The following is a 25,167-nucleotide window of genomic DNA, read 5'->3' as shown; positions in this document are numbered from 1 at the left end:
GGGGAGGCAACAGGGGTTTGTTTTTGTTGTTTTTGTTTGTTTCTTTGTTTTTTTGGAGGGGAAACTGGTAAAGGAGAAATTTACATGTAAATAAAGAAGATATCTAATAAAAAAAATGCCAAAGAAAATGTATTGCTATGGGGACAAGAGTGGCCTTTAACTCCAAATCCATCTCCTGTCTACCTCCCAAGTGCTGAGATTTCAGCCATATGTCATCATACTGAAATGGCCATTTTTCCTAGGTATTCCAGGTCCCCCAGGCTTTCTCAGCGGGCCCAGCCCACCCTGGGCCGCACAGCCCTTTTTTCCTAACAAAGTGTCTTCCTGGGTCCTAAGGAATGAGTTGTATCAGGTTAACCAGAGACCATCTTGTAAGGGATCAAGCTCTTGGCCCTGTGCATCTCCACAAAGACCTCTGCACAATAGGAAGGGGACAGTGGAACAGAAAGCAAGTAACCAATGTATGCAAACATATACACCAGGTGTCAGAGTATCTGCATTTTTGGAGTGAGCAACATCACAACAAACATCACCTTGCCTGTTACCTTATGGACACAGACAACCTCCTATTGGCCATCTCCCTTTCCAGTCTCAAGGCTACTGCTGCCCTGGTGTTTTAGAGACAAACTAGTCCACTCTCCTAATGGCCTGCCTGGCCCCATTCAAACTCCTTGGCTTGACCTGAATCATCCCATTTTGTTCTGTGTGCTCAGGGACCAACACCTTACTGGCTGCCAAGAAATGACACAGGATGTGTAGCAGGCTCTGCCTGTCTGCCATGGTACCCCGGCTGCAGGGAAAGGGAAGTGGGAGGGCAGGTTTGGGGGCAGCAGTCTTTCCTGACTAGGAAGTGGGAGGTATACCAGCTGAGATGGGCAAAGAATAGTGATGTATTTTGAAGTCACTCTGATGGACAGCACTAGACCTGATGGACAGTCTCAAAATTAGACTGTTGCTGGAGGAGTGAGGCAGGGGAGTTACTCCAAAGGAAAGTTACACTTTCAGACCACTGAGAAAATCCAAGCAGCAGAGGAGAAGCTGCCTGAAAACTCCTGGTGCAGATGTTTCTGGACCTTTGTTGTGGCCTTATGTCCTGAAACACCCGTTGGAAGTTGAAAACACCCCGTCACCTAACCTGTGGCCCATCCTAGCTTAGGAAGGCAGCACACTGCAGAGTCCCAGCAGCTGTCTCAGCACTACACTGAGCATCCCATAGGAAAGGATTGTATCATGTATTACCAGCCCAGGGAAAGACCACATCCAAAATTCACAGTACAGTTTCATATTGAATGTATCACTTCACACTATTGAGGACCATCACACCAAATAACCTAAGTCAGGGACCTGCTGTACTTGGTTTTCAAGTAAGCACTTTATTAAAGGATAACATACAATTTCATGCACCAAATATAGGTTTTTTTTATTTTTTAAAAACAAGATCATATAGCCCACACTAGCATAAAATTTGTAGTGTAGCCAAGAATGACTTTGAATGTGTAATCCTCCTGCCTCCATTTCTCCAGTGCTGAGATTACAGCTTGATACCACCATGGCTAGTTTATGAAGTGCTGGGAATGAAACCAAGGGCATAGTGAGTACTACCGGCTGAACTCCATCCCTAGATCTTTGGGAACTGAGCCAGGGTCTTACTGTGTGGCCCAGGCTGGCCTCAAACTGTCTCAGCTTCCCAAGTGCTGGGCAACAGATTAAGAAACGCCATTCTCAGATAGCCAGGACCCCTTGTGTGTGGCCCAGAGTTATTGTCTCTTCTCTAAGGCCAGAAGCCCCATGTCCTGGCACTGAGATCCCACGGGGACAGAATGGATGGAAGTCAAGTGCTAGTTTCCTGCCGGACTTTTGATCGTTTCTACTCTGTAAAAGTTCAGAGTGTGTTGTGAGGCACCTGGAAAAGCTCTGAGCTTGTGGTTTTAAAGGTGTTGTCAGGTGGAGAGTTTTCTAGTTTCCCGTTGAGGATCTGGTGCTGTCCTTCTAAGGCCACAGAGGATAGGTCAGTGTTTTTACCCAGAGGAAAACAGAAGGAAGCACTTGCCTATGGGAAGAGTCTGCTTATGATAAATGAGGCAGCATTTCTGGTCTGACTTCTGGGCACCAAGAGGCTCTTTCCAGACTGCCTGGCTTACTGCTCCAGGCAGTCCAATCATGCTAGCAATTTGAGCAGGCAATCGACAGGCCAGACCTCCTGATGTTCTTTAAAAAGAAATCATAAATTGGCTCTTAACCATCCCTATCAAATGAAGTTACATCAGAGGTGACTTGTCCAGAGGCCCGCTAAAGAAACTGAGTGCCCAGCAGGAAGAAATCACTTAACACCACTTCAAGCCTGATTAAGATGTGCCAAGCCAGGCAGTCACTTTGTGCTTGTGATGAGTATACGCTAAGTCCTGTGCTAGATGACTGTGCTGACTCCAGGCAACCCAGAGGCTGAGGTCACTATCCAGATGCCTACAGCCCGCCTCAGGCTGAGGTAGTGTATCTATAAGGTAAATCCCAGTATTCGGGAGATGCTGACCCGTGGGAGCCCTGCCCCAGGCTTCAGCTCAGAACACACACTAGTTTGTGAGGCACTTGCTTTGAATCTACAAGTGACCAAGACTACTGAGAAACTTGGAAGCTTTCTAGGACTTAAAGACGGCTTGGCGCTGATGCATTAGATGGTATTCTTCTGCCCTCTGCTGGATGGTGCTCAGTCAGTTCCATGTGCTCAGAGTGACCTCAGAGGAACAGTAGGAAAGGTGGCTTTAAACTCAGCTTTGCCTGTATTTACCTGTGAGTGTTCCAATTTAAAGCCTTCCATAATCTTTCTTTTCCAGAGTGATGCAAACGGGACCGCAAAGCCACCATTCCTCAGGTATGTACAACCTGTGCGCAAGGTCAGTGTAATGTCTGTCCTAAGTGCCCCATAGGCCCTTCTCAGAGACAGAGGAAACTGAGGTCACCCTTCCTATCACTACTAGCTTTAGACAGTCCAGGAATGGAGTGTAGAGGGACAGAGCAGGATGGTTCAGATCTAACCCACGGCAGAGTGGCCTGTCCCTAGCTTGGCATAGTAAGCTGCAGCACACCTGTGTATTCAGAAAGGGTAGTCCTGGGTATGTATGCAGCATTGAATAAAGACTTTGCTATACAAGCATAAAAAGGACCTGGGTCCAAACCCCTAACACCCAGAGGAGTAGTGCATCAGAGCATGCATCTGTAACCCAAGCACCAGAAGGGAAGACAGATTCTGGGCACTTGATGGCCAACCCACACTGAATTCTAATCTCAAAATGGAAGGTGGAATATGAGAGAAAATACCTAATTACATCTGGCGTACACACACCCCCATAATACACGCACAACATCTAAGTCTGCCCTGGAGGTTGTTTTTTTTTGGGGGGGGGTCTAGTATGTCTATTTGTGCTTTCCTTCCCTACAGTGGAGAAAACCCCTTTGCCACCGTGAAACTCCGGCCAACAGTGACAAATGACCGATCAGCACCGATCATCCGATGAAGATGCGGAGGACAGTGCCAGTCCCTCCACTTGAGTTCTCACCTGCAGGGCAATAGGTTGCTGGACAAGTGCAGGCACTGCCAAAGCTCGAAGAGAGTGCCTGATTTCAATGAACCCCCACTTGAGTAAATCGATATATTTTCTCAGTTTAATAGAGCTGGGTTTACACATTTTTGTCTTTAAGGTAAATGAGTTAGCTTAGTGAATAAATCAATCATTTGAAATGTTTTCTATTCAAAAAGCAGTAAATTTGGTTCAAGTTCTTTTTAATTTTTATTTTTAAGGAAATAGCCAGAATAAGGGATAGTCGGTGTATGCTTTTATGCCTGGCTTTCTGTAGCTGAATGCAAGTAAGACCAGAGCTTTATTTTATAAAGCCTGTATTCTTAAGTAGCATTATGATGTTCATCTATAGCAAATATTATATAAGTTTGCATCAGAGCATGCAAATACAATAAGCAATGTAAATTATGAAATTATATTAAATATTTTTTAAATGACCCAATTTTAACCTTTTGATTAAACAAGTAGAACTCCAACCTCATTGACAGGCATTGCTGCAGAGTGCTGGGACAGTCTGCCTGCTTCATTGGCACTTGTGTTACAAAGACTGCCATCGGGGGTCTCAACACATCTGAGAGCTTTGTACATACCAGGTGACAAAACCCCATCATGACTTCTGGGGACACCTACTGAAGCTCATTTTTTAATCAGCTACTGGCCTATAAACAGCAGTTCTGAAGCCTGGTGGGCAGGAGCGGTAGCCCGCCATTCCAGCCTAACAGTGTCCCCCACTCAGCCTTCTAAGACCAACACCTGCTCAGGCCACGGCAGAGCCTTGAGCCAGACATCAGTCTATGTCTACCTGCCCAACATACCTTTTCTAGAATCCACCCTCAGGACAAGTCACTGTTGATCGGTTTCTTAGCTCTCACCAGAGAAATCACTTTTCCCCAAATTGCAAATTGGTCAGGGTCCTTTCCAGCTGGGCCGAGCAGTGGCAGGCTCACATGGGAGGACAAACCTGATGGCCTCATCAAGGGCAACTTAGTGCAGGCCTGCCCGTGCCAACACCCTCCCTAGATTACAAAGTCTGGGTCATGCCGTGTGGAGCTGTTCTATTACTGTGTCAGACAGGCATCCTGGCCGATGGAGGAGAGGGCCATAGTTCAAATACAGTCCCTGTGCTCCCTGTGACCAACCTATGTGCAGAATAAGGTAGGAGCCACAGGGAACAGGCCAAGTGTGGCTTTCAGATATGTAAAAGCAGGGGGAGTGAGCCGACAACTCCCAGTCTGCTGTGGTGTGGCCCCCTAGCCCTGGGTCTCCCTCCAGTCTGCTGTGGTGTGGCCCCCCTAGCCCTGGGTCTCCCTCCAGTCAGCTGTGGTGTGGCCCCCCTAGCCCTGGGTCTCCCCACACGACCTTACCTTGACTGCTCCAGCTCTGCAAACACCAAGGTTAACATTTGTTTAATGTTAATAATAAAGGAGATTTGAAACACGTGTTTTGAGCTATAAGTGATACCTGAGGACTAGAAGATGGCCATGGGTGGTCTTTTCATGTGACATTTCCCATGGCAAGACTTCAGGGGGTCAGTGTGTAAAAGCAGGCAAGCAGAATAAACTACACAATGGTATGAATCTCATTTATTTAAAACAGTATTTCTCACCATTCTCAAATTGAAGACTGCAAAAAATAGAAGCAGCGCGTTATCCTTAGCCTTGGGAGCAGGTCGCTGCCTTCCACCTCTGCATCAGCCCTATGCCAGTCTATCCCACCGCACTTTACAAAACAGTCCTGAAGCTTAATCAAATAAAACTATTGTACACAACATTTACATTAGAAAAGATAGCTGAATGTAGGAAAACTGGGTGTGTTGTTCCCTTTAAGTAAAGACTGCTCCACAGTTGGGGCATCTTCGCTTCCTCAGTGCAAAGCAGCAGAGGAACCCAAAAGGAAACAGGACGATGGCCAAGAAGATGCCCAGGCAGGTGAAGCAGTATTCCAGGACACCAACCCTGCAGAGAGAGAGGCAACCAAATTAAGACCCCACCCCCAACCTGACAGCCCAAGGGGCATCATAGGATGTCATGGAAGGGGACCATACCACCTACAGAGCACCTGCCCACTTGCAGGGGAATATGCTCCAAACAGGCAGCTGGCCCCACCTCAGGGCCAGCCTGGGGCTAGAGTGCACAGAACTAGCTGGAACCAGTGTAAACTGCAGTGCTACCAAGGGCATCCTAGGCAAATTCAGAGAACATGGTTGAAAGGTATCACCTATCTTGAATAAAGACAAGAACTTTCCATTAGTTACACACTCTTACAAAAGGGGGTGATGTGGGGCTGCTGAGATGGCTGAGCAGTAAAGGACTTGCCACAGAAATCTGATGGCCTCCATCATCAGGCTGTAAGTTCAGCCCCTCAACTGGAGCCCACAGGATGGAAGGAGAGAAGCAACTTGACAGAGCTGTCCTGTCTCTGCCTTCATACACAACAAAAACAAGAATGACCCAAGCCAGTCTATAAAAATTCCTACAGCTCTGGAAAACAAGACACCACAAAAATGAAACCCACTCTAGAGTTTATCTGTGTTGGGGACGGAAGCCAGAGCCTCCTGAGTAGCGGGCCAAGTGCTCTGTCCACAGACCCAGCATGCTTCTTCAATACTGAAAAGTTTTAGGTTTCTTTTCTGTCCTCTAAGTGTTTGTTTTAAAAGTGATCATTTGGTTGTTGTGGAGTTAAGGAAAATAGCTGCGTTCACACATGCAGAAAGTCATTTGAGAACTTTTAAAGCTTCCTATTAAGTCTACTTCTAACATGCATAGTGGAACCCAAAGACACGGGAATGTCAAGCAAAGCCTGTATCAAGCATAAATACAAATCCAGTGACCTCCTCTCCCCATGTAACTCAATCAAGGCTCAAGGATCTTGCAGAGTCCCTCCCAGTACCCTCTTATCCCTTCCTATGGTCTTACACACTGAAAACTGACCCTTTAGGCCACACTGGCTGCTCCTTGTTTCCACCTCATGGAGAGAGCAGGAAAGTGACAGCTTAGAAAACCAAACACGCTAAGAGCCAAAACTGCTGGGCAGGGTCCCAGCTCTGAAACTTCCTAGGGCCATGACAAGAAAACCAGGATATTCTGGGAATCTCCTTCTCAACTGCTTAGAAGACAAGGCAAACTCCATGCCAGGCTCCCCGACCCTCTTAGGAGAAGCTGCCAGGAACTGACATAAACATAAGATGGACAGGAAGCCCCAACACTCCAAGCAATACCTGAACCCCAACAAGCTCTCTGGATGAGGAGGCTCTAAACAGGCAGGTTTGGGAAACAACCTTACTCTCTCTCCTCTCCACCTGCACCTCCTCCACTAGCACCTATGGGCGGCAAGAATCAGGATGCCTGCATTCCTGTCAGCAAAGCCACCTCTTGTATGATTTGCAGATCGGGGGAATTAAAACAGGGTCTCTGAAACTCCCTAAATAACTAAGGATGACCCTGAACCTCTGGCCCTCCTGCTTTCACCCCCCAAGGTCTAGGATTACAGACATGCCACCAAGGCCTGTTCTCTCTATGACTATTACAAAACTGTCCCTTAACTACCACAAGGTTACCAAGTCACCATACCTCCTCTGGCCCACCACAGACTGGGCAAGACTCCTCCAGCTGCAGCTGCAGAGTGTACTCTGGCCAGTGGTGAAAATCCTAGCTGAAAAATACCCAAGGGTGCTCTCCTGCCCTCTGACACCAGCTGTGCCCAGGCACAGGTGACCCATTAAGGGCATTTCTGTCTGGGCTTCATCCTTCCATTTCTCCTAGCACCTTCACAACTGTCCAGTCATGAGGTAAGACTCTGAAACACTGGTCTGCATATTTCAATTAGAAAATATGCCATGAAAATTGGGCATACTGGTGTACACACCCATAAGCCCAGCACTCAGGAGGTAAAGGCAGGGGGATCAGAAGTCTATTACTTAACATGTTAGAGGCCAACCTGGGCTACATGAGACCTTGTCTTAAAAGATTAGGAAGGGAAAGAAGAAAGAAAATGTCCCACAAAAGCATTAGGTCATAAGAAGCAAATCTTGCTGATTGGGTCACCAGGAGTTTTGAAAGAAATCAGGGGCCTCAAGGTCTTTATTACCTGAAAAAAGAGCCCAGAAAAGTGAGGCTCTGCAGGATAATGCCAGAATGTGAGGGGTTAGGGTAGGCTCTCCATGCCCCTGCCTCTCATCCACAGGAGTAAACCAGGTGTGGACTGCTGCTGTATTTTGGCGCAAGCTTGTTCTGGAGCCCAGGATGGCAGGCTTTCTGTGTACTCCCTCATGGTCTGCACTGCCTGATGCACACAGTTCCCAACCATAGCCAGGCCAGCATCTTGGCACAAGGTCTTATATCTTCTGTCCCCTTTAACTGTGCTCATAACTTTGAGAGATAGCCAGAGCAGACCTAGCTGACCTGTCACAACTGGGCCTCCAGGCACCGGAACAACTCAAGCATTAGTTCCCAGCAAGCTCCACACTTGCTCTGTCAGAGCTGGGAAGCAGTGCCATCTTCTGCTGACTCCAGTCACAAGTGGCCAGACCTGGCACTGAGAACCTCATGCTTCCTAAGGAGCCATTCCCTTGTGTTACTTAGGGCTGCTCACCTCTAGGACGATTAAAAGCCCCCGGGCCTCCTTCAACCACACCACGTGGCGACCAGTCACCTAAGGAGGGTTGGACATCTGACAGCAACCAACAGTCTGTGACTGGAGACCACATACCCTCATACCACGAAAGCAACTTAACTCAAGCTTTACACAGCCTTCAATGGACTAGGAGATGAGGAAGAGAGAGACCTGCTCTGAGCATAAGAAGGCACTCTCAAGCCGGGCAGTGGTGGAGCACGCCTTTAGTCCCAGCGCTTGGGAGGCAGAGGCAGGTAGATTTCTGAGTTCAAGGCCAGCCTGGTCTACAGAGTGAGTTCCAGGATAGCCAGGGCTACACAGAGAAACCCTGTCTCGAAAAAAAAAAAAGAAGGCACTCTCGTTGCCCCAGGATCCCATGCCCTGAACCCACACGCCCAAAGGCCCGAAGCTCTGGAAGCTCAAGCTGGATGGAATCTGACCTAAACATATGCTAGGTGACTTATTTGTTGTTTGCTTGTTTTCTGAGACAAGCTCTCACCATAGTCCTGACTATGTAGACCAGGTGGACCTCAAATTTACAGGTATCCACCTGCCTCTGCTTCCAAAGTGCATTAAAGGCATACACCACCACCTAGCCAATTTGTAGTCTTACTAACTATATCCACTTAACATGAAGATTCACGTCTTGCTGCAGAAATACTAATATTTAACTTCAGCTCTGCCCCAGATCTCAAAGGGAACATTGGCAAAAGTTTTTGTTTTAAGAGCCAACATCTGACTCCAGAAACACAATATGGCCTCTAAGCCAACCTATATTCAGCAAGAAGCTCCAGGCAGCTGCGGTGGCTAGGGCAGCAGCACTGAGTGAAGACCCTGCCTAGGAGAACAGCTGCTGCCTTCCAGCTGGCCTGTCCCTGTCCCCAACAGCTTCACTTTCTCTTCCTCTACACCCTCCAAAAAAGTGTAACTCTACCGGGACAAGTTTCAACTCTTTTAAATGGGTCAGAACTCAACCTCCTGGCAGCACCTGGATGGCCACTCCCCCACCCTGAACTGGTCACCCGGAAAGGGGGGGGATATAGTACAGAGAATTAGGAAAGTGACTAACTTTAAAACCTCTACTTCTTTAACCCCCAACTGGAGGCTCTGTGAACAAGTGACCACTCGACCCTGACATCTGTCAGACAGGTTAGCCATAGGAGAAGTGGGTAGAGAGGAAGGGAAGAGGGAAGCTCTGAGCTACAGGCAGACATGTAATCCTGGAGGGTCCCAAGACTAAGTACTCATCCAGAAAGGTCTATCCTGACCCCTCCTGTGTTCTTACAGCACCCCATTCCAGAGGCACAACCTGGCCCCATCTTAAAGGTGAATAAGACAGAAGCTACACCTGAGGCCACACAGCTGTAGAAGGGTGGCAGGGATCCAAGCACAATCAGGCTGCCTGGTTCTGGACCCAGCCCTCCTGCTGGTCAAGTATTTCTCCCAAGCCCAAGCTCCAGGCACCATCCAGGCCTGGGCATCACCTTCAACATCCCAGAAGGGATGGGAGGGCTTTCTCCACCAGACGGAAGTGAAAGCTTGCAATAGTCTCCACTCCAGAGGACATCCCCATAGGACAGAGTTCCACCCTCATGTGGGCAATTCACAAGGACCAAACTCCAAATATCCTGCCACTTGGACACAGGTCGCAAAGGCAAAAATATCAGGCATAGCCTCAAGTGCTCACAGTAGGGGGGAAGGGGAGAGGGCAAGGGCATGTGCCCTCCAGCTCCAAGACTCAGCTTTGTACCACAGCACCAGAGCTGGGAAGCCCCAGCTAGGACTGGGAGACAAACTGGGCTTCTCTCAGATTGCATTCCTTGACCAGCACACTGCCAGGATACCAGCCTCCGCCTCCTGCCAGGCATGGCCAGCATCTTCACCTCCTTCCTCAGCCACAGGCAGGGCATAGCAGCCCTTCCCTCCGCCCACCATTATTAGAAGCCTAAAGCTGCCACCACCCCATCTTCCCCAGACTCTCACCTCAGCCCACAAGGGCTTTCATAAACAGCCTTCACACCATCAACCCAGTGCTGCACCCAGACCCCACCCTCCCTGGATTTCTTCCTATCTCTCTGGTCACCTCCGAAACTCAATACCCAGTAACAATAACAAATAGCCCAGCCAGTACACGAGGAGCCTGTGCCTGGCAGGCTCCAACTCACAACCATGCCACTCACCCTGTGCATGCACATTCCACTTGTGGCCTGGGCTTCCAGGGCACGCTGATCAGCCTCACCTGCCCTGCATCTAGGGACAACCCCCAGCTGCTGGAATGCAAACACACTGCCTCAGAGACCCAGGGCCTTCACAGATACAGGATTGCTGCAGGTGGGGCACAGAAGCCTGGGGGGTGGGAGGGGGCTGAGAGAAGTTCTCTCCACTGGGGGTGAGAGAACTGCTTCTTGCAAATGTCTATAAAAGGAGACAGAGTCAGGCCGCTTAACTTCGACTCAGACAGAATGGCAACGTGACAAGCGACACCGGCCTCTTATGCCAAGTCTCACTCAGAGGGAATCACAGACGTGTGACTTGGACAAATTCCTGCCAAGCCACTAGGGAGAGACAGGACAGGGCCTGGCAGGCTACATCTGGAAGGAAGAGAGCTTGGTCACATGAGAAGTGTCCTCTCTTTCAGCCCCAACATGTCAGGCAGGGGAAGGCTCAAGTGTTTACAGGGGAGCACCTTTGTCCCAGCCCCAGGGACACACACAGGCAAAGCTGGCCACCCTTCCTGTGCTGCTCTCCTAGAGATGCAGCCCCCAACACTCCACAGGCCTGCTTTTGGAATGACAGGGATCAGTCTTGAAGTCAGGGGCTAGCAGCAGAGGGCACTGCGAAGGTGCCTGCAGAACAGCCTGGGGGGATGAAGAGTACTCACTACTTTAAGGGTCAGGCACCCCCCAAACCTGTCCTCAGAGGACCCAGGTTCCTTAATACTGGTCCCCTCCATCCACGGGCAGCCCCACAAGAGCACAAGACTGTCCTGAGAGGGCAGCCCGCACAGCCTGACCTTGTCCCAGATTCTACAGGCCTCAAGAGCCCCATGAGCAGAAAACACAAGCCTGCAAAACAACTCGCTTCCCAGGGAAAGAATCTCAGAAAAAGTGTTCACCACCATGACTGCAGCTGGACACTCCACAGCTCTAGGATTTTGACTGCCTTGGTTCCCAGACTATAGCAGCCATACTACTAACGTGCTGTCAGTGTCCCCCCAACAACACCCCTAAGTTCAGGGGTCTGATCCAAGAAGAGCCTCAAGGGAACACCCCGTTCACTGAGGGAGAAAAAAACCCAGCTGACCATGGTAGGGCCAAGATCTGGTTGTTGGAAAAAGCAGACATGAAATCCTAGTGAGCCCCTCCACTGCTATGCCTCTCCCAGCCTCCTGCCTCTCTACACCTCTCCTTAGACTTGAGAGATCACCTACTGTTTGTCCCGTCCTTAGGGCTCTGAGACTTCCCATCTAGGGACTAGCCTCAAGGCCACAGGAAGTCTCTCATTCCCCACCTCCATACAACCAACCCCCTTCTATTCCCAATGGCTCTCTGCACAGGAGACCCTATACTGATCCTCTTGGCTCAACAAGCTATGCTCCCTCTTGTCCACCAGGTCAACCTAGTGTGCCTCAAGCCCTCAGGTGGAATCCCTGCAGAGAGAGAACTGCCCTCTGGAGGCAGCTGGCAAGCCCAGCTATCAGAGAGCCAGCCCATCCACAGTTAAAGGAAGTGGCTGATTCCCACTCCTCTACCAGTTCCAAAAGCGTTGGATCCCTGAACAAGGCCTCTAACTAGCTCTCAGCCTTCTTCACCAAGCACATGATCAGCTGAGGGTCCAGTGTCTTCCACCCTTCAGTCAGCTCCTGTGAGGCCACTCGAAAGTTTCCAAAATCATTAACTTCCCTATGGCTCCACTCTGCGCCTCTGAAACACACTTTTGAAACGAAAGCGAAGTCCAAACAAGGGTTTCTTAATTCCATCTCAGAAACTTCGAACTTCCCCCTCCTAGACAAAGGCTGAAACCCTGCCCTGCACCTCACCTGGCCCATCTGGGTGAGTGGCCAAGTCTAACTTGGAAGCTGAATCCTCAAAGCCTGCCTAAAATGAGCCTGGCTGCCATCTGTCACCTTACATAAAGTCCTCACAAAGTTTCTGTCAACTCCAGGTTGAGGATAAAGCCACCACAACAACAAAACCACTCCAGCCCGGAACAAAGAAACACGGGGTTTCCTCCTGGGCCAGCTAGTGGCCAGGAGTTGTTAAGCCCTGGTCCGCATTCCGCACCCTCACAGCCTTTGCTCTTTGCTGGCCACTTGGATCTCCTAAGCCCTTTGGTATACTAGCCAGCGGACTCAAGTCCCAATAACCTCCTTAATAAGATTCAACTGTAACAGTACACTTGCGGAAAATTGGAGGAAGAACAAAACAAAACAAAACCCTGATTCGAAGCGGATCTCAATACTAGAGAGGAAAGACCATCAGTATCCATTGTTAACATTCCTGCTTCCCACGCACTCCGGGTGCCATACCTCCCAAATGCACTCAACTCCCCACAGAAAAGGGAAACCATCCTTCTGCCGCATAAAGTAAATTCAGAGCCAGGGGTGAGTGACCCCACCTTCTCCCACTGCAGTCCCTCCCATGCAGGACTTCCCTCTAAGACAGGAGCCCGGCTGTGACCCCTCCCCATCCCACCCCCCCTGGCCTTTGGCAAGATTCCGGCACGTGCGTTCTCCGCCACCACCAACCCCCCCAGGCTAAAGACTTACCTGCAGACTGGGCAGCCTCCGACCACGACGATGGAGTTGGCAGGATACCGGGTGACCGTTCGACTGTGGATGTTGTAGACCCGGGGGTGGCTGGTGGGGATCCCTGTGGGAGCGGAGTGCAGATCAGCACCGGGCTACTCGGCCCTCCTCCTCTCCGCTCCTCTCCTCCCTCCCACCCTCCCCCTTAGCCCCCGTCCTCCCCGCCTCCAACTGGGCTGAGCGCGCCTGCGGGTGGGCTCTAGAAGCCAAGTGCAAACCCTCCGACACAAAGTTCACGGCCACCGGGGCAAGGCCTGGCCGGGCAGGGCGCTCCGGGCAGTAGCTGCCCGCGGCAGGCCGGCGCCGGGACAGCGCGGTGCTCAGCCGGGAGGCCGCTCGGTGTACCCCGCCGAGCCGCGGGCCCACCTGTGACGAGGTAGGGGTAGGGCGGCGGCGGGGGCGCGGTGGGGATGGCCCCGTAGCCGTGCGGGCCGCACGCGTAGTCGCCCTGGCCGGCCTCCAGGTTGTAGGCGGGCGGGCGCTCCTGCAACAGGGGCTTGTGGTCCATCGCGGCCCCCGGCGCCGCGCGCCCGCCAGCTCCGGCCCGGCTCCCTTCCTTTGGCCCGGCGGGGATGGCGGCGGTGGCGGCGACGGCGGCGTCCCGGGCAGCTCGGCCCAGTGAGGCGCGCGCCGGGCGGGGCGGGCGCGCCAAGGCTTCCCCGCCCTCCCGCCGGTCACAAGACCGAGGTCACGTGGGCGTGCCGGGGCGGGGCTGTGGGCGGGGCCTGGGGAGGGCGTCTTAAAGACGCCTCGGCTGCCGCTGATGGGGTGTTGTCCTCGTTCGGTCCCGCCCCCCAGTGGATCTTGGACTTCCAGGGAAGTTGTGACACCCTGCCACGGCCGGATACACAACAAGATCCTTGCCTTTAGTTTTTGTCTTTTTCTAAAAAAAAAAAAAAAATGTTTGTTTCATTTATTTGGGGGAGGATGTGTTTATATGAGAGGGCACGCATTTGGAAATCAGAGAATAAATAACTTTCGAGAGTGGGTTCCTGCTTTCCACCGTATGGATCCTGAGATAGATAGGTTGACAGGTTCTGCAGCAGGCGCTTTCACCCCCGGGGCCATCTCGCCACAGCCTCCTCCGCTTTTTTTTTTTTTTTTTTTTGGACCTGGGCTCATGTAGCCCAGGCTGGCCGGAACTCTTCTCTCGCTTCTGCCTCCTAAACTACGGACTAACCTGCCTTTCCTGCCCAAATCCTCCCTCTGCCCAACCCAGCACCGGCGTCACCACCCACAGGGAGGGACCAGATGAGCCCCTCCCAAGTCACGCCCTCCCGAATAGCTGCACTGCCCACACACCCTTGGGTGTAGGAAGAACAACTGAGCACCCTTGCCCACTAAAGCCTACTCAACTGCTGAGCGCTCCTCCTTCTCCTCTTTTGATTGTCTTTTTCAGGGGCTGTGGCCACTAATTAGAAATGACTGGGAGCTAAGAAATAAGATTAGAAATAGGCTTGGGAGAACCCTAAATTCTAAGCAACTGCAGCCCTTACTTAGTTTACAGCGTGGCAATGCAGATCCCTAGGTAAGGACCGCGGCCTGACTCAGGCCCATGCAGTCTTTACGTAGCTACTGCCATGCCCCTAGCTGAAGTATCGCCAGGCGTGAGCTAGTCTAACACACAAGAAGCCATAGGTTCCATTTCCAGCATTCCATAAATCAGGTGTGGTAGCGCGTGACTCTCACCCCAGTGTTTGGGGGGGATTATTCAAGAGGCTCAGTTTAGTGACATCAGCTACTACACAGCAAGTTCAAGGCCAGCCTGAGCTACTAGAGACCGTGTCTCCAAAAGCCAAGCAAGGAAAAAGAAATGTTGGAACAGTGAGAATCCTTCCCACCTGTATTTCCAGGGTCTTGCTTTGTAAACGCTTCCCATTCCCTGCCCTGTGTGTGTGTGTGTGTGTGTGTGTGTGTGTGTGTGTGTGTTTTGTTCCACCTCTGGGATAACTACAGCTTTTCATTGTATTTATTTCTAACTTGGGATACTCCTGTAATCTGCCCAGAGTGGAATTTTAAGCCTATCCCATTATACTTTAATAACTTTTATTTTAGCAACTTAACAGAGGGGCTTCCCCACTAAGGCCTCTGATATCCCAAGCTATGGATTTAGACCCAGTTTATAGTATGAGTGAGGAGTCCTTTATCAGGAGCAGGCCTCAGAGCCCATCAGAGAGTGGTTGGGCGCCTATGTGAGCACGCTTGCCTAACCTGTCCCTAGTGTGTGCATACAGGAACTACATCTGAGTAACCAATAAGAAGCTCATCTCCCTTTAGAACACATTGGGTTCTTTTCCTTTCTTTTTATACTGGTCATTTCCTCAGTGTCTCATGAGGAAAAATTGAGAGGTAGGCCAGCTCATATGCCAGTAAACAGAGAGGACATCCAAGACAAGAATGAAGAGGTGTGTGTGTGTGTCTGTCTGTCTGTCTTTTTGTCTGTCCATCCATCCATCTGGTGGCACTCTGAAGGAGAATTGGGAGTTCAGAGCCATTCTAGGTAACATGTTGAGACTTTTTCTCAAAAGAAACCCAGTGAGGTTGTATGTGTAGCTCAGTTCATAGAGCAGTGCTTGAAGCCTCAAGACCCATCCCCAACATTGCATTAACTAGGCATGTGGCTGAAGCCTGTAATCCCAGCACTTCTAGAGGTGGAGATAGAAGGCTCCCAAGTTCAAGGTCAGGCTGGAGAGATGGCTCATCGGTTAAGAGCACTGGCTGCTCCTCCAGAGGTCCTGAGTTCAATTCCCAGCAATCCATGGTGGCTCATAACCATGCCCTCTTCTGGTGTGTCTAAAGTCAGCTACAGGGTACTCATATAAATAAAATAAATAAATCTTTTAAAAAAAAATTCAAGTTCATCGGTGGCTTAGCAGCAAGATCAGCAAAGTTAACCTGAGCTGCTTGAGACTGTGTCTCAACAGCAAACAAACCTGGTTGATAGAGAGTGGCTAAGGGCTTTGAAGGAAGCAGGGGGACTCCCCTGAAGTGATAGAACCCAAAGGTTTGAGCAGCATGAGGTAGAAACCCCTCTCCAGGGGAGCCTGGGCTAGACCTCCAAGCCTTATCACCACAAGAAGTGGATTCATCTCAGGCTGGCCCACTGTCACCATTAAAAAATCTGGGCTGAAACTTACAGTAATCCTGCCTCAGCATCCTGAGTGCTAGAATTACAGGGTGAGCTTCACATCTGGCCCAAAGGTATGCAACTTAACTGTTCAAAACAATTAACCTTTGTTATCTATCTTAAAACTAGCCTTTGTGGACTTATCATTAGTATCTAATGTCCTAAAAACATAGCAGTTGCTAAATCTAGGAAATCTATGTATATGTAGATATTCGCTAAAACTGAGAATTATTCTTAAAAATAAAAATATGCCATTATGTAATAAAAAAAAATCTGGGCTGAGCTGGGCAGTGGTGGCGCATGCACTTTAATTCTAGCACTTGGGAGGCAGAAGCAGGAGGATTTCTGAGTTCGAGGCCAGCCTGGTCTACAGAATGAGTTCCAGGACAGCCAGAGCTACACAGAGAAACCCAGTCTCGAAAAACAAAAAAAATAAAAAAATAAAAATAAATAAATAAATAAAATCTGGGCTGGAGAGATGACTCAGCAGTTAAGAGCACTGGTTGCTCTTCCAGAGGTCCTGAGTTCAATTCCCAGCAACCACATGGTGGCTCATAACCATCTGTAATAGGATCTGATGCCCTTTTCTGGTGTGTCTGAAGACAGTGACAGTATATTCACAAAGAAAAGAAAAGAAAAGAAAAGAAAAGAAAGTCTAAGGATGGATGGATGGATGGACAGGTGGGTGTGTGAGCAGAGGGTGGAGGTGCTGCTGGGTCTGTCAGTAAGCTGAGGATTTGAGTTTGCATCCTAACAACCACATAAAAGCCAGATAAGGTGATGTGCACCTGTGATCCCAGTGCTGCAGAGGCAGAGAGAGGAGACCCCTGGAGCTCACCGGCCAGCCAGCATGGCCAAATGAATGAGACCTTGCCTTAAATAATAAAATGGAGTGCATCTGTCCTCCACACTCACACACACACACACACACACACACACACACACACACACCACACAGACACACGCCCACTCAAGAGCAAACATGTACACACACACATATACCACATATGCACATACACAAAATAAGAAAATGAACCAGATGGCCATGAGGAGATGGAAGGAACAGTTCAGGCTGGCTGGCTTGCTTAAGGTGAACAAACAACAGATTATTTGTGAAGCAATAGGTTCTAGCGGGGCAGGGAGAGGGGTGATGGGTAAGAGGCTGGAGTCTCATACATAGCAGTAACAGTGTCCTATAGGATTGGACTGGTCACCTACAGAAGGGAAGCACAAAGGTGCTAGGACAGATGTCAATGTCGCTCCCTCTCTTCTCCCCCACTCCATCCCCTCCTCTTCTCCCTTACCCTTTGTTCTCCCCCCCCCTCCTCCATTCCCTTTTCCTCCCTCACCCTCTGCTTCTCCCTCCTACTGGGTGTGTGTAGTATGAGCCTTCCACCCTGAGCTACATCCAGCTTGGGAGCTTTGTCCTGACTGTTGCTAATTTCTTCATGAAATTGGGAGCAAAGCCAGCCACTGAGTCTGAGCCCAGAAGAGGAAGTGTAAGAAATAGATGGTCCTGGGATTCCCCCGGAATTGGGGTTTGAGCAGGCAAGAGGAAGAGTTAGAGTGTGACCACCGGGGAGCCCTGAGAGGCAGTCCTGTAGCCTTCAGGCAGAAGGGAAAAGGTTCTGAAGACAGCTGTCTCCCCCTTTCCAGCCCTCAGGCTGATGAAACAGTGGACCTTAAGGAATTGGAATTTCCCAGGGAACCTCATTCTAAGGCATTGTGGTTTGGGGGAAAGTGATCTCCAGTTGGTGAACTGTTTGGAAAGGATTTAGGAAGTGCAGCCTGGTTGGAGGTGTGCCACCACGGGAGGTGGGCTTTGAGGTTTCAAAAGCCCACCACATTCCCAGTTAGCTCTCTCTGCCTTGTCCTTGTGACCAGATGTCAGCTCTCAGCTGCTGCTGCTGCAGCAACCCGTGCCTGCCTGACCCCTGCTTCTCACCATGATGCCCATGGACTCTGAAACCATAGGCTCCCCATAAACCCTTTCTTCAATAAATCCTGTTAGTGTCTCTTTACAGCAATAGGAAAGTTAACTTAGACACTGGAGAAAGAGAAGACTAAAGCGCTGCTCCGGAGATGTAGGCAGAGCAACTTTCCGGAAGAAAGTGCGTCCCTGGGGAAGGGCCTTGGGGTTAAAAGGCCTTGTCCAGTTTGCTCTCTCTGTTTCACGCTTACCACTAAGGATGTGAACTCTCAGCTTCTTGCTCCAGCTGCCATGCTTGCCGCCTGCTGCCACACTCCCCTAGCACAATGGGACCCTCTTACCTTTCCTGGAACCATAAGCCTACATATGTCACCTTCCTTGGTCATGGTGTTCTACCTCAGCAGCAGACCCCTAACTAACGCCACTTAAGGGAGAGACTCAGGTGTCTTAGCATTAGCTGTAATTCTCATTTTGGTTACTTTTCAAGTTACATCTCAAAGGCTTGCTAAAGATTCTTTCTTCCTTGCCCTCCTCCACCTCTCCCTTGCTCCTTTCCCTCCCCCATCTCTGAGACAAGGTCTCCTGTAGTCCTCCCTCTGGGTAGCCAAAGATGGCCTAACATTCCTGCCTTCACCTCCCAGGTGCTGGGCTGACAACCCTGCAGCACCACACAGTTTGTGGTGTTGAAGCCGGGACTCAGGGCTTCATGATGATGGCAGACAAACGTGCTACCAGTTGCGCCATATCCCCACCCCGCTAGTTTTTGATGAGCAATTCCACAGGGTGACTGTGGAGGTAACCTGCATGAAGGAGGTGAAGCCAGGAAGCCCTGGGGTTGCACAGGGCTTTAGCACACACCTTTTACTTTTACCGTACTGGAGTTTCTGGGGAGATTCCTAGAAAATTGCAGGTTACAGCTGGGAAGGGAGAAAGGTCTTAAGGAGACGCGGCTAATTGTGCTGGAATTTTTACTTCTTAGCTGGAGAGGGGCTGCAAGCAGGTGCCTGGATGAGGGATCGTTTCCGCTCCCGTGTCCCCACCATATCCCTGGCTTCGTATCCTGTCTCACTGGAGACAAGAAGTTAAAACTCCAGGTGTGGGCAGGGCCTCATTCCCTCCAAAGGCTTTTGGGAAAGACCCTTCCTGTCGTTCTCCTGTCGTTCTAGAACGTAGTGACTCTGGGTTCCTTGGCACACATAACTGAAATGTGTTTAGCCCTCCCCTTGTGGCTCTCTAGGTCACCTCCTCATTTTTTTTTTCTTTTTTTGTTTGGTTTTTCGAGACAAGGTTTCTCTGTGTAGCTCTGGTTGTCCTGGAACTCACTCTATAGACCAGGCTGGCCTTGAACTCAGAAATCCACCTGCCTCTGCCTCCCAAGTGCTGAGATTAAAGGCATGTGACCACTGCCTGGTGGTCCCCTCCTCTTTTAAGGACACCAGTCACTGTTTGCATTTAGGGCTCAAGCTTGATACAGAATGACATTGTCACTTCCACACATTTCCACCCCTTACCCTTCCACAGTGTACCCTCGTGTGGTGAGATCCAGCTGCCCTGTGTTGCTGGCATGGCTGGAGCTAAGATAGTCTAGAGATACACTGTGTTCTCCCTTCAGCTACTACATTTTAGAAACAGTGGTCTCCAGATAATTGGAATCCCCCACCTCCTCACCTGCCACCCCCACCCAAGAGGAAGGAAAGGTGCCAGCCAGAGGGGGACCTTGCATGAGCAATGTCTGCCCACCCTGCAAGAAAGATTAGAAGCTGAGACAGTGATGGGTCAGTGACAGACAGGGCCATACCTTGACCAGGACAGCTTAGCTATGTGGAACTCTTAACCCTTATTTAAACGTAAACCTCAGAAATTGGAGATGCTTTTCTTGAGGGAATCCCGGTTCAATTCCCACCTCCCACTTGGCAGTTCACAGCCATTTCTAACGCTAGTCCCAAAGTATCTGATGCCCTCTTCTGGCCGCTGATAGAACTGCATGCATGTCATACATAGATATATGCAGGCAAGACACCATATAACATAAAAATTAAATTAAAACTATGATTCTGTCAGGACCCCGAAGGTGGGCTTTGAGGCCACTCGACATCTTCATTTGTTCCTCTTCCTAGTGAAGCCACATGGAATAAATCTCTTGCCTGTGGTTCACTGTCACAGGTCTCTTTAATGGGTGTGTTTGAGGCTGAGTGGGGGCCTAGCTCGTTGGGGCTTCTCCAACCATAAAAACTCCAGCAACAGTAATCTGGGTGTGCTGGATAGTCTCCGTAGCATGTAATATGTTGTATGTTTTCTGACCTCTTTAAAGTCATCCCATGGAAGTAACATCAACACCCCCTAGATGCTTGCAAAGGAACCTGAGGGGCACAGGTAGCCTCCTTTGTATTTTTCAAGGAAGCCTGGCCTTTGGACACCAGGCCTACCACTTGCAGTCCTGAGACTACACCATGCTGCCCTGCACCAAGTGTGCAAAATAGGAACATTGGCAACTGTGGTTATGGGGGGGAGGTGGGGGGACAGAAAGAGAGAGAGAAAGGGGTGGGGATACACCACCAATCCTCTTTGTAGTTGGTATTAGCCAAAAGTCCAAGAAACAATTCTAGTCGTTTGACTATTTGAGACAGGATCTCACTAAGTAGCCCAGATTGATCTTGATCTTACTCTGTTGCCCAGACAGGTGTTAAACTTGTGATCCTCCTGCCTTAGCCTTCTGAGTAGCTGAGATCTACTGACCAGTCACTGGTTCTAAGAGAAATACATTCCTACAGAACGAGATGCAAATTGTTTCACTTAGTGCATATCTTCTCTGGGCTGGGGATGTGACATAGGAAGACAGTGGTTGTTTAGCACGTGCAAGGCCTCGGCACCAAAAGGAGAATAAAGATAAAAGTAAGGGCTAGAGATGCCAGTGGTCACCGAGCTTGCCTAGCCTGCACAAAGCTCTGAGTTATATCCTCAGCACCTATAAAAACAGATGTGCTGGCAGCCACCGACAATCCTGGCACTCAGGAAATAGAAGGCGGCAGATCAGAAGTTCAAGGTCAACCTCTACTACATCTGGACCCCTTTAGGGGTCACACATCAGACATCCCGCATATCAGATATATACATTGCAATTCATAACAGTAGCAAAATTATACTTATGAGGTAGCAACAAAATAATGTTATGGTTGGAGGTTACCACAGCCTGAGGAACTGTATTAAAGGGTCACAGCATTAGGAAGGTTGAGAACCAGTGCTTTGAAGTGCTTTGAAGCCAGCCTGAGCTGCCATTCATAAGTAAATAAATCCTATGTATATTTTTTGGTAATTAAAATTCTGTTCTTTATCACCTACCACACACTCAATTTATTTTTTTTAATGTTGCCATTTCTATTAAAATAAGTAACTGCTACTTTGATTTTGAATACAGTATATAAACCTTCCTAAGGAGGGCACCAGAAGGGGATCTGGTGAGACAGGACATGCTGGCCCCTGCCCGAGGGCTGGGACAGTTCTCGTCCTCCAGACCTTGACAGTCACTGTCACTATCCTCAAATGTAGCAGAGGAAGTCAAAACAAAGATCATGCCCTTTTCTTGCACACTCTTCAGAAGAGCTGATAACCCATCACGTGGGCTTCTTGGCACGTACAGGAACTGGGTACCTCACATGGCTGGGATTGTGACCAAAGGAAAAAAAGAAGAAGGAAGCATAATGTCAAAGCCAGGGCTGAAACCAATTACAAGTGCCTGGCTTGGGGAAGGACATCACCAAATATTTGCTGAATAGCTACTAAATGTTTATCTTAGATAAACACTTTGGAGTTTTATGGTAAGCCCGTTGTGAGTCTTACAATTCTACTGGGCAAATATTTCTAAGTATTTTATAATAAATTAAGCATATCAGTTTCTACACAACACATAAAAGCATCGCTTTTGCTGAGTCGGGTGGTAAATCTTTCATAAGTCATGGGGCCTGGGAGATGACTTAGCCGGTAAAGTGCTTGCCCTGCAAGCATGAGGGGCCTGCCTTTGCTCCCCAGAATACACTCGTAAAAGCCAGGCACGGAGGCCAAGGCTCCTAATCCCAGCACTGAGGAGGTAGAGACAGGCAGATCCCTAGGGCTCAGTTTCCAGCCAGCCTAACTTACAAGGCAAGATCCAGGCCAGTAAAGGACCTGGTCAGAAAACACAAGATAGGCAACCTGGAGGAGCAACACCCAGCCAAGGTGTTGGCCACCACATGCTTGTATCCCCATACACAGCTGCACCCATATGCACAGATACACACATATACATACAATCTTCATAAGTCACACATATATATTTGTGGAGGTTTGGTCAGTTGCTAAATTCTGTATCCCATGATCTAGCTGCCTCAAGACTTGCGAATTCTTATGTAAATCAAGTGACACTATGTAACCTCCCCTCCCCCGCATTACTCCTGATTGGTCAACAGAGATACCTAAAGCCTGTAGGAGGGCAGAAGCAAGATGGGCAGGGCTTTGGTTCCTGGGTTTGGGATCTGAGGCAGAGACCACAAGGAGAGGGGAGAGGGAGAGGAAGTATGAGCAAGGTACCATGGGATAGGTGGAGTGAGCACACAGCCACGAGGGTCCTCCTGTTGGAGTAGGAACAGCACAGATGGAACATGGCTAGTGATATCTCAGAGTTACTGGCAGGGAAGCAAACAAAACCTGCCCAGCTCTACTGCTGTAAGGGCTTATTATAAATATAAAGGTTTTGTGTCTTTTGGGAACTAAGTGATCTAAAGCAGAGTAGAAAAACCCCAAATAATACGATTACAACACATATTCAAATGTTCACTAGGGAAGAACTCTATCATGGAGCTATGCCTCAATCTTCCTAGATTTCATGATTGAAGGACAGAGAGTCCAAGAACATTTCAACCAAATTTAGATACTGAGGCAGGCAAGGTGGAGGATCCTGGACGGAAGAACAACTGGTTCTCATCAAAATCGTTCCAGGCTAGGGTCTTCCTGTATACTCGAGAAGGAAACCCAGCCTCCTAAACTGGAAAGATCAAACATCCTTTCAGCGTTGTTACAGGTTCCTGGGGCTGGGGCATGGTTCATCAGTTAAGTGCCTGACACACAAGCATGATGACCTTTTGAGTTTTATATCTAGAACACCTGGTAAAAAGGCAGGCGTGCTGGCACACACCTGTAATCTCGGGCTCATTGCCAGGCCAGACTAGCTGAATTGGAAAATTCAAGGCTAGTGAGTGCCTGTCAAAAAACAAAATACAGCCGGGTGGTGGTAGCGCACGACTTTAATCCCAGCGCTTGGGAGGCAGAGGCAGGTGGATTTCTGAGTTCGAGGCCAGCCTGGTCTACAGAGTGAGTACCAGGACATCCAGGACAACATGTGGATCTGAACTCAGCTCTCATGGAGTCTTATCCCTCTGGAACCATAACCCCAAATAAGCACGCCTCTGTAAGCTGCTTTGATTGTGATGTCTTCTCACAGCAATAGAAAAGTAACCAATCTGCTCACCGCAGCTTGCTGGCTGCTAGAATGATAGAGTGGGTCACCCAAAGTCCTCTGGCCTCTGTGGCTTACAGACATGTGCACATACTACACACACACACACACACACACACACACACACAGGAGAGAGGGTGCCATGATAAAGGTTCAGAGAAGCCACCCAGGGTCCCACTGCTCTGCTAAAAAGCAAAACAAAACAAAACAAAACCGCTTTTCCAGTCTCTTAGGCCTTCTGAGGCTCAGGCTCATCCCAGAGTCTCCCTACCTGCTTCCTGCACTGTGGAGGCCATGGCTAGTCCACGTAAGATGCCCAGGAGTGGCCAGAGAGAGCCTGAGGTTGGGCCAGGAAGAGCCCCTTTATGGTCCAGCAGCAGACAGGCAGTAGCCAACATGAAGGAGTGACCCCAAAGGCCAGTAAGGGTCATATCATTGAGAATGTGGGGGAGGCCAGGCAGGGCCTCGCAGGGGACAGAATGTAGCCTCACAATCCTGCTCTGTGCCAAGGTTCTTAGGTTCTGAGCCTAAGGCTCTGTCTGCTCTGTAGGAGGTGATACCAGCTCAAATATTTCATCCTACTGCCAAGAGATGTGATATAACTGTCCACATTCCAGGAAAGAGGAGCCGCCAGGTGAAGCTAAACTGCCCACGAGGCAGTAACCACACGGTCTAGTGTCAAACTGTTGCTCCAGGTCCTAGAAAGGTCAGAGGGAAAGGTAAGAACGGCAGCCTTATCCACAAGTAGACAGAAATAGTCCCAAGGTTCTATGAGCTAAATAAATAACAAAATAATAGATAATAATTTCATGAGGCTGAGCAAGGTGGAGCCTACCTGTAACTACAGCACAGTAGAAGGAGAAAGATTTCAGGTTGTAGACTAGTTAAGGCTCTATGAAGAAACTGTCTCAGAATAAATAAACATACAGACACATATACTCACATACACATTCACACACACACACATCCACACACTCTCCACATACTACACAGGGTCATACACACATACACTGCACATACACTCAAACATACACACACATACACTCAAACACTCACACACACATATACTCACACACATATACAAACATACACACTCATACACATACACACACCACACCTTTCCTTCTGAAGGTTTGATATTTGTGTTTATTAAAACATAGTGAGGTGCTGGAGAGATGGCTCAGTGGTTAAGAGCACTGACTGTCCTTCCAGAGGTCAGGAGTTCAATTCCTAGCAACCACATGATGGCTCACAACCATCTGTAATGGAATCTGATGCTCTCTTCTGAAGACAGCTACAGTGTACTCGCATACATAAAATAAGTAAGTACTTTTTAAAAAAAACATAGGAAAGGCAGATTTAGACGAAAACAAAAGGCTAACTTATCACTGTGCACACATCCCTGGGATCCTTCTACTTCAATGAAAGGGTGGGGCAATGAGGATATGTCTCAGTAACATTTCCCAAGTTTGGGGTTCCATCCCCAGCACTTTGCAAGCCTGACATAGTGGTCTATGCCTGTAACCCCAGCTTTTTGGGAAGTGGAGGCAGGAGGATCAGAAGTTCAAGGTCATCCAGGGCTGCATTTTGAGTTTAAGGTCAGCGGGACTAAATTAGGCCTTATCTTTA

At 49.3% G+C, this 25,167-nt stretch overlaps 2 protein-coding genes across 3 annotated transcripts in view; one reads left to right on the top strand and one right to left on the bottom strand.

Annotated features, from left to right (window-relative positions):
- Positions 1-5,014, top strand: part of Baiap2l1 (BAR/IMD domain containing adaptor protein 2 like 1) — a 96,589-nt gene extending 91,575 nt beyond the window's left edge. The window contains exons 13-14 of the mRNA XM_031338670.1: positions 2,832-2,869; positions 3,437-5,014. Of these exons, the coding sequence (XP_031194530.1) occupies positions 2,832-2,869; positions 3,437-3,512 (114 nt within the window). The 3' untranslated portion in view covers positions 3,513-5,014. The remainder of the gene's footprint in view (positions 1-2,831; positions 2,870-3,436) is intronic.
- Positions 5,015-5,143: 129 nt separating this feature from the next.
- Bri3 (brain protein I3) lies at positions 5,144-24,005 on the bottom strand. 2 transcript variants are annotated; one of them, XM_031338673.1, is made up of 3 exons: positions 23,810-24,005; positions 12,955-13,057; positions 5,144-5,530 (listed from the first exon to the last, which is right to left on the bottom strand). In XM_031338673.1, the coding sequence occupies exons 1-3, from the start codon at positions 23,967-23,969 to the stop codon at positions 5,398-5,400; spliced, it is 396 nt and encodes a 131-aa protein (XP_031194533.1). In that variant the 5' UTR covers positions 23,970-24,005; the 3' UTR covers positions 5,144-5,397. The 2 variants fall into 2 exon arrangements, with proteins under 2 accessions (XP_031194533.1, XP_031194534.1); XM_031338674.1 differs by lacking the exon at positions 23,810-24,005 and adding an exon at positions 13,360-13,665.
- Positions 24,006-25,167: the final 1,162 nt, after the last annotated feature.

The sequence above is a fragment of the Mastomys coucha genome, unplaced genomic scaffold, assembly GCF_008632895.1.
Source record: "Mastomys coucha isolate ucsf_1 unplaced genomic scaffold, UCSF_Mcou_1 pScaffold22, whole genome shotgun sequence".
NCBI lineage: Eukaryota > Metazoa > Chordata > Mammalia > Rodentia > Muridae > Mastomys > Mastomys coucha.
Note: the sequence above shows the minus strand (reverse complement) of the source record. Positions and strands in the feature narration are given on the sequence as shown.